Below are 10,744 nucleotides of genomic sequence, written 5' to 3' on the forward strand. Positions count from 1 at the left end.
TGTGACATAGAGTCTCTTTCTTGGGTGAGAAAGAAAAAGTCTCCTGGGATCATAGAAGCCTGGCAGGGGAACCAGGAGAAGATGTCTGCTCAGGATTCAATCCTCAACCAAATACCACTGGGGAGGACATGAGGGTCCTCACAAAACATCTTGGCTTGCTGGGTATGGTGGCGCACGCCTGTAATCCCAGCACTCAGGAGGCTGAGGCAGGAGGATCCTTGCGAGTTCAAGACTAGCCTGGGCTACAAAGTGAACTCAAGGCCAGCCTGAACTGCATAGCGAGACCCTTTCTCAAAAAGACATAAAACAAACAAACAAAAAGCATCTTGACAGATAGGCAGAAGGGCACAACTTGCATAATGCTACTTTAAGCTATTTCTAATATATCCAAGTTGAGAGAGATCAAATGTCCCAAAGGCATTACAAAGTCAGCTCCACGAGGACAAGGATGGTGGTTTATTCTCAGCTGCATTTTGTCCCAGGTCTTGGTGACCAATACTTGAAGCAGTGGCCCAAGGACAGAAATGACATCCCCATGGCTTGGTAGAGCCGGCACGTCATAAAACACTCAACAAACATGCTGGCTGTCAGTTCCTGCTCTGCCTACTTCCTGAACCGCCAACCCCTCACATGGAGGGGTTCCTCAGTGAGACCCTCAGCACTGCCTTCTTTTTTACTGTACCTAAACTCTGCGGGGCCAGTACAGGCTCTCCCTCCAGTCCTAATTCCCTCAGGATGACTTCCAGACCCTATGACTAGCCTACAATCCGCACTGCCAATGTCTACAGGGCATTTCCACTTCAGGTCCCATGAGCTTCATAAACACTAGTGTGTATAACAGCAGGAACCTGAAACAAGGACAGCAGTTACAGGCAATGAGGTCTGAGAGTCCCTTGGGTTTTTTTTTGGTACCAGGAATCGAACTCAGGACCTTGCACTTGCCAGGCAGGCACTTGTGCCGCTGAGCTGTATCCCTGGCCCAGTGAGGTCTGAGAGACAGTGCAGGAGGGAATCACATGGGGCCCTGTAGCACTGGACGACACTGGCTTTTGTTCAGTCTTCAGTGACCCTCACCGACAGGGAAACACCCATGCATCTTCGCAGGGCACACACAACTCTCCCCTCATCAGTCCCTGGCTACCTTGTCTCCATCCCCCAGTGGTTACACTGTTCGGACGCCCTCTGCCCATGCCGGGTGCAGACTCACACACACTTCTCCGGTGCTCCTGCTCACTCTGCTAAGACTCGTTTCTGGGCCTTTGCTCAGGAAACCCCTACTGCTTAGAATATCAATCCTGGCCCTTGATTTCCTGGAAAATTCTTTCCTTAGATGTCACTGCCTTCAGGAAGTTCCATGATTCCTTTTCCTGTCTCAGTTGAGGTCTGGATATAAGCTGTCTTTTTTTTTTTCTTTGTAGTTCTGGGGATGGAGCCAGGGCCCCATGCCTGCTAAGTAAATGGTCCACCACTGAGCTATGCTCCAGTACAAGTGGTCTGCTCATTATTTCCATTTTTGTTATGGACACGCATCCATAGTATATTCTAATTGGTCAAGCCGGGCGCAGTGGCACACGCCTATAATCCCAGTACTTGGGAGGCTGAGGCAGGAGGATCGTTGTGAGTTTGAGACCAGCCTGGGCTACAAAATGAGCTCGAGACCAGCCTGAACTGCATAGCGAGACCCTGTCTCAAAAAGACACAAAAATAAAAAAAATTTTTAATTGGCCATTCACTTGTCTTCTGTCACATGAAACAGAATTCTTCAAGGCCCGAAACGATGTCATTTATTGCTAGTTCCCAGCCTCCTACAACAGGCACTGGACAGCTGTGCAAACCCCCTAAGTCTGGCTAACATGGAATTGCCGTGCGCGTACCTTGTCATGAGGGGATGGCCGGAGGTGCGCCTTGGTGCGAGTACGGTTTTTGTCGCAGCTAGAGACGGCAGAAGAGAAGCAAGAAGGCTAAGAACGCTGAATGTGAGGATCAGGCAAGCGTGTAAACTGCATGGCTCCAGCTCCCCCCCAGCCCCCGCCCCCGCCCCAAAGCCCTTGCTGTCTGCCCCCTCCAGGCTCCTGCTCTTCCCCCCAGGACAAAAGCCGTCTTCCCCAACATCACTTACTCACCAGGGGTCTGTGCCTTGACTCTGGGTGAGGAAGGCTGGAAGAGAGGCTCAGTCAGAGACATGACTATGCCACAAGCCAGCAAGAGGCAGGACTGGGGCAGAAGAGGCCAAGGGGACTCCTGGCCCCAGGGAGGAGTGGGTACAGGGTTAGTGAGGTAGGGGCACTGTGCCTCCCACTGGCTCAGAGACGACGCGCATGGCCAGGTTCCCGGAGAAGTCAGCTGTGGTGGAGAGGGGATCAAGGACTGGAACTAGACAGGTGGCAGGGTCTCTAAACACCGTGCTCCTGAGTGGAGGATCACCGTGTTTGGACATCTGAGTCCCTTGGTCTTTTGTCTGCTTTTTCTTGAGGGGCACAGGGTACATGTGGCAGCGAGCAACAAACAAGGCCTCTTCTGTGAGTTCCGTGCTGATCCGAGTCAGGGATTCTTCAGAACGAGACACCGAAGCCTTCTGGGAAAAGACAAGCCCAGGGGCTCAGCCGGGAACTCCCACTCAGTCTGGGGGCCCCGGGTTTGGGGGCTCTGGCGCTGGGACAGCCAGGGCCTGAAGAGTCTGGCACTGGGGGTTTGCGGTCTGAGACCCGCCCAAAGGCCCCAGATCTGGTGGAGCCATGGGTGGGGCCTAAACCTAAAGGCTCGGTATCAGCGCTGGAGTCTCAGCGCTTGTGGCTCAGACCCAGGTCTGCGCGTCTCTGCCTGGCAGCACATCTCAGCACACTCCCACCTCCAGCACTCCGGGCCAGCACTCACCGGCCCTCCACTCAGGGTCAGTGCAGCCTCAGGCGGCCAGCTGTTTCCCTCCTCCTTGACAGGAGTGGATGCCATGCCCTGGGAACAAAGCCCGTGTCAGCCTGAGGAAGCAGCCCCTCCCACAGAACCCATGTGCCACCATTTTTCCAGCCCAGGTTAATCAAAGACTTTAGATGAAACAGTCCTCTCTCTGAAAAAAAAAAAATTTTTTTAAGCCAAGCTTAGTGGTGGATGCCTATATTACCAGCACTTAAAGAGGCTGAGGCAATGTCACAACTCACCTGGCAAAACTTTAAAAAAAAAAAAAAAAAAAGGCCGGGAGTGGTGGAGCACGCCTGTCATCCCAGCACTCTGGAGGCTGAGACAGGAGGATTCTTGAGAGTTCGAGACCAGCCTGGGCTACAAAGTGAGCTCAAGGCCAGCCTGAACGGCATAGCAAGACCCTGTCTCAAAAAGACAAAAAAGCTAGAAAAACATAGCTAGAGAAAAAAAAAAAAAAAAAAAAAAAAAAAAAAAAAAGTTGGGGGGGAGGCTAAGGCAAGAGAATCGCAAGTTCGAGGCCAGCCTGTGTTATTACAGCAAAACCCTGTCTCACCAACCATCACCACCCATTGTTGGGGCACTGTCTTTTTTTTTCCTCGGTAAAGCGGGCTCCCACAAGAACCCCCTCCCCAATTTCGCCAAGAAAGTCTCTTCTTCCCTCCTGTGGCCTATCCCATGCCAAGGCAGCCTACTTGCCGCCGACCACCCTCAGCAGATGGGTAGAAACCTTGGGACCCTGGGAAGGAGGGGAGAAGAACAGGTCCGCGGGCTCCTATTTCGGGTCGCCGGGGATGGGAAGTCGGAGCCGGGGAGGAAGGCTGGAAAGAGGGGGAGCCAGGGTGGCACCGCTCCTGGTTCTTCTGAGAACCTCAATGTTTGCGGAGCTTCTGCAGCCCCGTTGCTAGGAGATTAGGGGTTCTAGAACCAAGGACGAAGGTACTGTTCTAGCGTGCCCCGTTCACTCTTCCGGCCTCCCCTCCTCCTGCCTCCTCGGGGCTTTGAGAAGTTTGGAGGGATGACGCAGGATGGATCCTGATTCCCTAATCTTCCCACCACTAGGGTGCTCCTAGAAGCAAGGACCCCGCCCTCCCCCGCCCTGCAGCCTCTCTAGCCACAGCTTCCCCGCCCAGAGCCAGCGAGAGCTAAGGCTGCCGGAGCCTTAGGGGGCGGGGAAGGAAAATGTGGACTGTACTAAATCCCCTGATATCCAGGGGAGGCGAAGACTCAGGAGGGCGGAGTCTTACAGCCTTCTCTTTGTCTGCCCCAAGTTTTACCCTCCGTGAAAAGCGAGGTAGAATTATTTATGCAAGGCTCCTACTTTGCTCCTGATTTCATCTCCTTCCTTGGCTCGGGGCCGGCAGATCTTTGCTCCCTCCCCCCATCCTTTGAGCTTTGGTACGAGCCGATGCTAAGAGGCCAAGGCAGGACGAGGAAAAGGAAGCAGGCAGATTTTAAAGGGGACGCAGACTTTTTATTTTTAAAGCGGCTTTCTCCAATTTCACAACGACAGGCTCTGAGTAGATTTCCAGAAGCCAAGCACAGCTGGAGCAGCCAGCATCGCTGCTGCTGGAGGTGGGAGCGCCAAGGGCCGGGAGGAGGCGTGAGATTGCCCATCGGAAGGGTGGGGTGGGGTGCACTTGCCCTCTGCACTCCAGGCCCCGGCCGGCTGCGGAGCTGAACATCTGGGTCCGGGCAGGGACAGCGGGGTCCAGTGCGCAGGTAGCGTGGCCCATGCGACTGGCCAGAGGGTGAGGCCACGCAGGTAGGGGTGAGACAGAACGGGCCCCTCCCGAGCGGGCCCTGGGCAGCAAGGAGGCCGCCGCGATGCCAGGCGAAAACATCTTCCTGTTCGTGCCTAACCTCATCGGTGAGTGACGCCCGCGGCCCCGGGTCCGATGGGAGGGCGCGGGGTTCGGGCAGACTCCCTGATCCCGCCGTGTCTCCGCCTTCCCGTTCCAAGGTTATGCCCGGATTGTCTTCGCCCTCGTTTCTTTCTACTTCATGCCTTGCTGCCCGCTCACGGCCTCCTCCTTCTACCTGCTCAGCGGGCTTCTGGACGCTGTCGACGGACACGCGGCTCGAGCCCTTGATCAAGGTAACAGATGCCCCTCCCCGCCAGCCCTGGGGCCCGACGCCCCCTTGCCCCTTCTCCCTGCCCGCTCGGGACTTCGGAGTCGGAGGGCTCTGTCCTTCCCATCTCTGTAGCAAGCAGAGCAGAATTGCCTGGTTTTGCAGAAGAAATTTAAACTTGCTCCAGAAAATTTCCTGCTTGTGAGAGGGATGGAAGCGCAAGACCAAACGTGGCCTTGACATTGATAGAGGCCTCTGAATAATATTGCATTCAACAGGTGTTTACCAGGGCCTGCTGTGTGCTGGGCTCAAGCAGTAGGACACCAGCAGGCAGGCTGAGAGGGGAGAGGAGGGTTGATTGCTTCATTAATCCGAAGTCTAACAAAGTGAACTCAAGGCCAGCTTGAACTGCATAGTGAGACCCATTCTCAAAAGGAGAAAAAAATAAAAATAAAAATAATCTCATGTCCAGACCCACCTGCTAAGACTTCCCCTAGCTGGGTATGGCTTATACACACACACACACACATGCCTGTTCAAGGCCAGCCTGGGTTACATAGAGACCCTGTCTTTTTTTTTTTTTTTCTTTTTTTTTTTTGAGACAGGGTCTCGCTATGCAGTGCAGGCTGGCCTTGAGCTCACTTTGTAGCCCAGGCTGGCCTCGAACTCACAAGGATCCTCCTGCCTCAGCCTCCCAAGTGCTGGGATTACAGGAGTATACCACCACGCCCAGCTTTGAGACCTCGTCTCAAAAAAAAGCCTTCCCTTAATTCTGCCTGTCTTGCCTGGGGGAGCCTGCATTCTGAGGTTGAGTTGCAGACACCCCCCACATGGTTCCCTCCACACTGTCATCTCCTGCCTCTGTGACCCTTGCACTATTCTCACACCTACTGACAGCAGCCTCTTTTCCTCCCTGGGCTGCACATGGTGGACATGTTCAGTATGCTTTTAGCCTGTATCAGGGCGGTATACCATGTAAGGGCACTGCCCCAACAACCCCTTCCCCCCTAATAGTCCCTGTTTTCCAGGAACACGGTTTGGGGCCATGCTGGACATGCTGACGGACCGCTGTTCCACCATGTGTCTGCTGGTCAACCTGGCCCTGCTGTACCCTCGGGCCACCCTTCTCTTCCAGCTCAGCATGAGCCTGGATGTGGCCAGTCACTGGCTCCACCTGCACAGGTCTGCCCTGCTTCTGGGTGCTGACAGCCGTAGACACCGCAGTGGGGAGGGCGTCTGGGATGGCCGCGGGCTTCTCCGGATGTCTGCTGTTAGGTTCTGCTTTGCTGAACGACCCCAGGCAAGCTGTCTCTCTGTGGGGTTACACAGTTCCTCAGCCCCTTCTGGCTGGCTTTCTGGGGATCCAAGTGATGTGAGGACTGGTTGGGTGTTAGCGGTAATGAACGCTCACCCATCCTCCCTGTTTCTCCCCAAGCTCCGTGGTGCGAGGCAGTGAGAGTCACAAGATGATCGACCTGTCTGGGAATCCTGTGCTCCGGATCTACTACACATCCAGGGTGAGCCCTTCTGTCCTTCCCCGCTTCACTGGGCCGTGTGTGGGAAGTCCTGGCTGAACCCTGGCCCCAGGTCTGGAGAGGGCACCGACAGAGGCGGGCCCTGGAGGACGCTGGGGAGGAGGAGCCTGTGGGTTGTCCAGAGGGCGAGAGGGTGGTGTGAATCTTCCAGCAGAGGTGCTAAGGAGGCCTACAGCACCCCAGGGGAGGAGCTGAGGCTGGAAGGAGGAGAGGGAGAGAGAAAAGCCAGAGAAGTGTGTGTGAGGATGCTGGGTGTGGCCTTCAATCTGGGAGCCTGGGCCGCCTCCGGAAGGGGTTTTACGGAGAGGGGTGATCTGCTGAGACGGGCTGCCCCCTCAGCGGCGGAGGGTGGCAGGGGCACAGGGCCTGCCTCTTGTTCAACAGTCTGCTTTTTGTGCAGCCCGCTCTCTTCACGCTGTGCGCTGGAAACGAGCTTTTCTACTGCCTCCTCTACCTGTTCAGTTTCTCCGAGGGACCATTAGGTAGGCCAGGAGGGGCTGGCAGGAGGGTGGGAGGGGGTCCTGCCCTGTCCCTGCCCGGTCCCTGTGCTGGCATCTGGGCCCCTCCGTCTCGCTCTCCCGCGCACACACTGTTTGTTGCCTCCCGCAGTGGGATCCGTTGGGCTTTTCCGAATGGGCCTCTGGATCACTGCCCCCATCGCCTTGCTCAAGTCTGTCATCAGCGTCATCCACCTGATCACTGCTGCCCGCAACATGGCTGCCCTGGATGCAGCAGACCGTGCCAAGAAGAAGTGATCCTGGAACCTCCAGCCCTCACCTGCCCGGTGTCTCACAGCGCCACACGGCCCCCTGCCGCTCCCAGGAGGCCCCAGTCTCACGTCTTCCTGTGTTGTGTTCTCCACCCTGTGGATGGGGTCAGCCTGTCTCTGGTATTGTCACCATGTCTGCCATCCTGTGGGCCCATCCCTGGGGTCCCCAAGGACCTGGGCTACAAATGAAGGATGCTGAGAGCTCCCACCCTTACAGCCGGCTGGGTACCGGGGGCCTCTCTCTGAGGGCTGAGCACCGCCACACCTGCTGCTGGCCGGGCCCTAGGCTCCACCTGGCCTGCGAATTTAGGGACGCTTGAGTGCCAGCGATAAAGTAGGAGTTGGCTTTCCAAAAGACCGAGGACCAGACCTCTGTTCCGGGCCAGATGAAGCCTGGGGCACCGTGCCCGAAAGGAAAGAGGTTGTCGGTCTCCCCGATCGGCCTGGCCCAGCCCTGGAAGCCTCCGTAATAAAGGCAGGAGCTTCACTCTTGTGGGTGTGCTTTCCTTGGAGTTCTGGGCTCAGGGTCTGGGTTGAGGGGAACATGGAGAAAAAGGAAACTCTATGTGAATGCCCTCCCCCCCAGTTTTCCTGCTGGCCCCTTCCTGTCACGTGGCACAGTGCCACCCTGCAGAGAGGCCTTCGTGCCACCCGGCTCATGCTGCACTTCTCTGCCCACCTACTTCGTCTGCTTTTATTTGTATTCTGGGTATTTTCTCCCCCGGCTAGAATATGAACTCTGGGAAGGCACAGACTTTTCTTCCTTTCTCTGTGTAGAATGAAGATTAACCTTCACCTAGCATATTGTAGGCTGCTTAATAAATATTCTTGAAAAGATCAGTTGGTTTCGCAGAGTGGGGTCCTTAGACTGCCTATTGGATCGTTTTGTTTTGTTCTGTTTTTTCATTTTTTAAGTTTCTATCATGGTACTGCGCGTTGCACTGAGGGTCTTCGCACTGAGCTATATTGTCAGCATTTTATTTATTTTACTTTATTTTATTTTTGTCTTTTTGAGACAGGGTCTCCCTATGCAGTTCAGGCTGACCTTGAGCTCACTTTGTAGCCCAGGCTGGCCTTGAACTCCACAAAGATCCTCCCGCCTCAGCCTCCCAAGTGCTGGGATTACAGGCGTGTGCCACCACACCTAGCCTAGTCAGCATTTTAAAAGAAAAATTAGGGACTGGGGATGTAGCTCAGTGGCACAGTGCCTGCCTGGCAAGTGCAAGGTCCTGAGTTGGATCCCCAGTACCCCCAGAAAAACATTTTTTTTTGGGACAGGGTCTTGCCAAATTGCCCAGGCTGGGTTCAAACTTGTGGCAAGTGCAAGGTCCTCAGTTTGATTCTTGGTACCAAAAAAAAAAAAAAAAAAAAAAAAAAACTAGAGCAGCAAAGAGGCTCCTCGTGTGCTCTAAAAGTAATCTCTCCTGTCTCAGCCTCTCAGAGTGCTAGGCTTATAGGTGTGCACCACACCTGGTAGAATAGTTCTTAAAATGTTACCACTTGCCGGGTGTGGTATCATTGATTACCACATGCCTGTAATCCCAGCACTCTGGGAGGCTGAGGCAGGAGAATCCCTGTAAGTTGGAGACCAGCCTGGGCTACAAAAGTGAGCTCAAGACCAGCCTGAACTGCATAGTGAGACCCTGTCTCAAAAAAGACAAAAAAAAAAAAAAAAATGTTAGCACTTGGGCCACAGAATGTTACCACAGAATCTTCAGAAATGGGCCAAGTCTATAATTTTGATAAATTCCAGGCCATTCTTCCCAATAATGTTGAGGATCATGTTCCTTCTTAAACATTTCTGGAGCCGGGCGTGGTGTCCCACTCCTGTAATCCCAGAACTCGGGAGACTGAGGCAGGAAGCTTGCTGAGAGTTTGAGGTCAGCCTGGGCTACAAAGTGAGACCCTGTCTCAAAAGGGATGGCGGGGGGCAGCTGTCATTTGCCACGTGCTGGGCATTGTTCTGGGGCTCTGTCCCTATCCACTGCCCCTGCCACCTAAGTTTTTCTTCTGTCCTGTGCCAAGTAAACTTTTTTGGTGTTCCTGGGGATTGAGCTCAGGCTCTTGTGCGAGCACTTCCCACTGAACTACATCCCCAGCCACTAGAAACCTTTCTACACTGCATTGGATCTACCCTATGCCAGCTCCTGTGCCAGCGCTCTCGGCAGACGTTCCTCATTCCATTCTCAGAATAGCTCAGCCGGGTGGCCAGAGCAGGCTCCTGCGCCTTGGAAAACAAATTCACCAGGCATGCACTGGGCCTCAAGTCCTGGGGGAGGCCCAGGGGCGTCCACGGGAACTCGCCGCTGGCTGCCCAGCCCCTTGGAAGGTTCTGAGCGCTGGGTAAGCGGTGGACACACGGGGAGGTGCTTGTGCGGATGGGATGGAAGGTGCCACAGCTCCTTCGGGAGCGTTGGGTGAAGGGCGGAGCTGGTAGCGACCGGGAGGCCTGCGGCCGTGCTCTTAGCTGGGGGAGCGGTGCGAGGCGGGGAAGCCAGACGGCACCCAGGCAGTGACAAACGCAAGTAGACCTGGATGGGACAGGTGCCCAGCGATGCGTGTTCTGCACAGAGGAGCATAAGTAAAGAGGGAGGGGTCCCCCACGGTCCCCAGGAAAGGCGTGCGGTCCAGCAGGACTGTGACCCATCCTGGCAGATGACAACAGGTGAAAAACTAGAGGAGAGGGCCGGGGATCTAGCTCAGTGGCACAAGCGCCTGCCTGGCAAGAGCAAGGTCCTGAGCTTGATTCTTGGTACCAAAAAGAAAAACTAGAGCAGCGAAGAGGCTCCTCGTGTGCTCCAAAAGTAATCTCTGAGGAGATTTAACTGACCTTGTCAAAAAAAGTATATATATATATATCAAGTATATAAGTATATATATGAAATACATATGTACATATATATGCAGATTAAAATAAAACAGAGCTAGGCTAGATAGTTTCATATCTAGGAGCTTGAGACACTGTAGCTGCTGTTATCAGCAGTCTCCAGCTGCCCTGATATTTTAGCCCACAGCCAGGAGAAGGCAGGACCCCTAGTACACCCGCTCTTCCGAAAATGTGTGCTTCAGGGCTGGGCATGGCAGTGCACGCCTGTAATCCCAGCACTCAGGAGGCTGAGGCAGGAGGATCATTGCAAGTTAGAGACCACCCTGGGCTACAAAGTGAGCACAAGGCCAGCCTGAACTGCACAGCGACACCCTGTCTCAAAAAGACAAAACAAACAAACAAAATCAACGAAGATGTGCCCTTCAGCCTCAGTGTTATCTTAATGTACTTTCAAGTACTCCTCATGATTTGGCTTCTTGTGTGCTTATAGGATAAAAATTTAAATGTTAATGGCTGAATGGTCCTAAAAATGTAGATATCTTTAGTGTATGCCTTGGCTATTGTTATAATTAAAATAAGAGGATGGAGGGTTTCTTAGGGAGGAGTCTGTATCTCTTAAAGTCTATC

General features: G+C 54.1%; 1 protein-coding gene across 1 annotated transcript; it reads left to right on the forward strand.

Moving 5' to 3' along the window:
* The first annotated feature begins 4,314 nt into the window (after positions 1-4,314).
* On the forward strand, positions 4,315-8,130 carry Cdipt (CDP-diacylglycerol--inositol 3-phosphatidyltransferase). The gene is made up of 6 exons (XM_005405232.2): positions 4,315-4,783; positions 4,877-5,011; positions 6,015-6,168; positions 6,422-6,503; positions 6,922-7,003; positions 7,131-8,130. Exons 1-6 carry the CDS (start codon positions 4,741-4,743, stop codon positions 7,274-7,276), a joined length of 642 nt encoding a protein of 213 aa, XP_005405289.1. The 5' UTR covers positions 4,315-4,740; the 3' UTR covers positions 7,277-8,130.
* The last annotated feature ends 2,614 nt before the right edge of the window (positions 8,131-10,744 follow it).

Source organism: Chinchilla lanigera, unplaced genomic scaffold, assembly GCF_000276665.1.
Source record: "Chinchilla lanigera isolate Chin_1 unplaced genomic scaffold, ChiLan1.0 scaffold00092, whole genome shotgun sequence".
Taxonomy (NCBI): domain Eukaryota; kingdom Metazoa; phylum Chordata; class Mammalia; order Rodentia; family Chinchillidae; genus Chinchilla; species Chinchilla lanigera.

Bases quoted from the DNA above. Each gene is read 5' to 3' on its own strand.
- Cdipt (XM_005405232.2), top strand. From the start codon at position 4,741: ATGCCAGGCGAAAACATCTTCCTGTTCGTGCCTAACCTCATCG. The intron at 4,784-4,876 runs GTGAGTGACGCC...TCCCGTTCCAAG, and splicing joins GTTCGTGCCTAACCTCATCG to GTTATGCCCGGATTGTCTTC. The intron at 7,004-7,130 runs GTAGGCCAGGAG...TGCCTCCCGCAG, and splicing joins TTTCTCCGAGGGACCATTAG to TGGGATCCGTTGGGCTTTTC.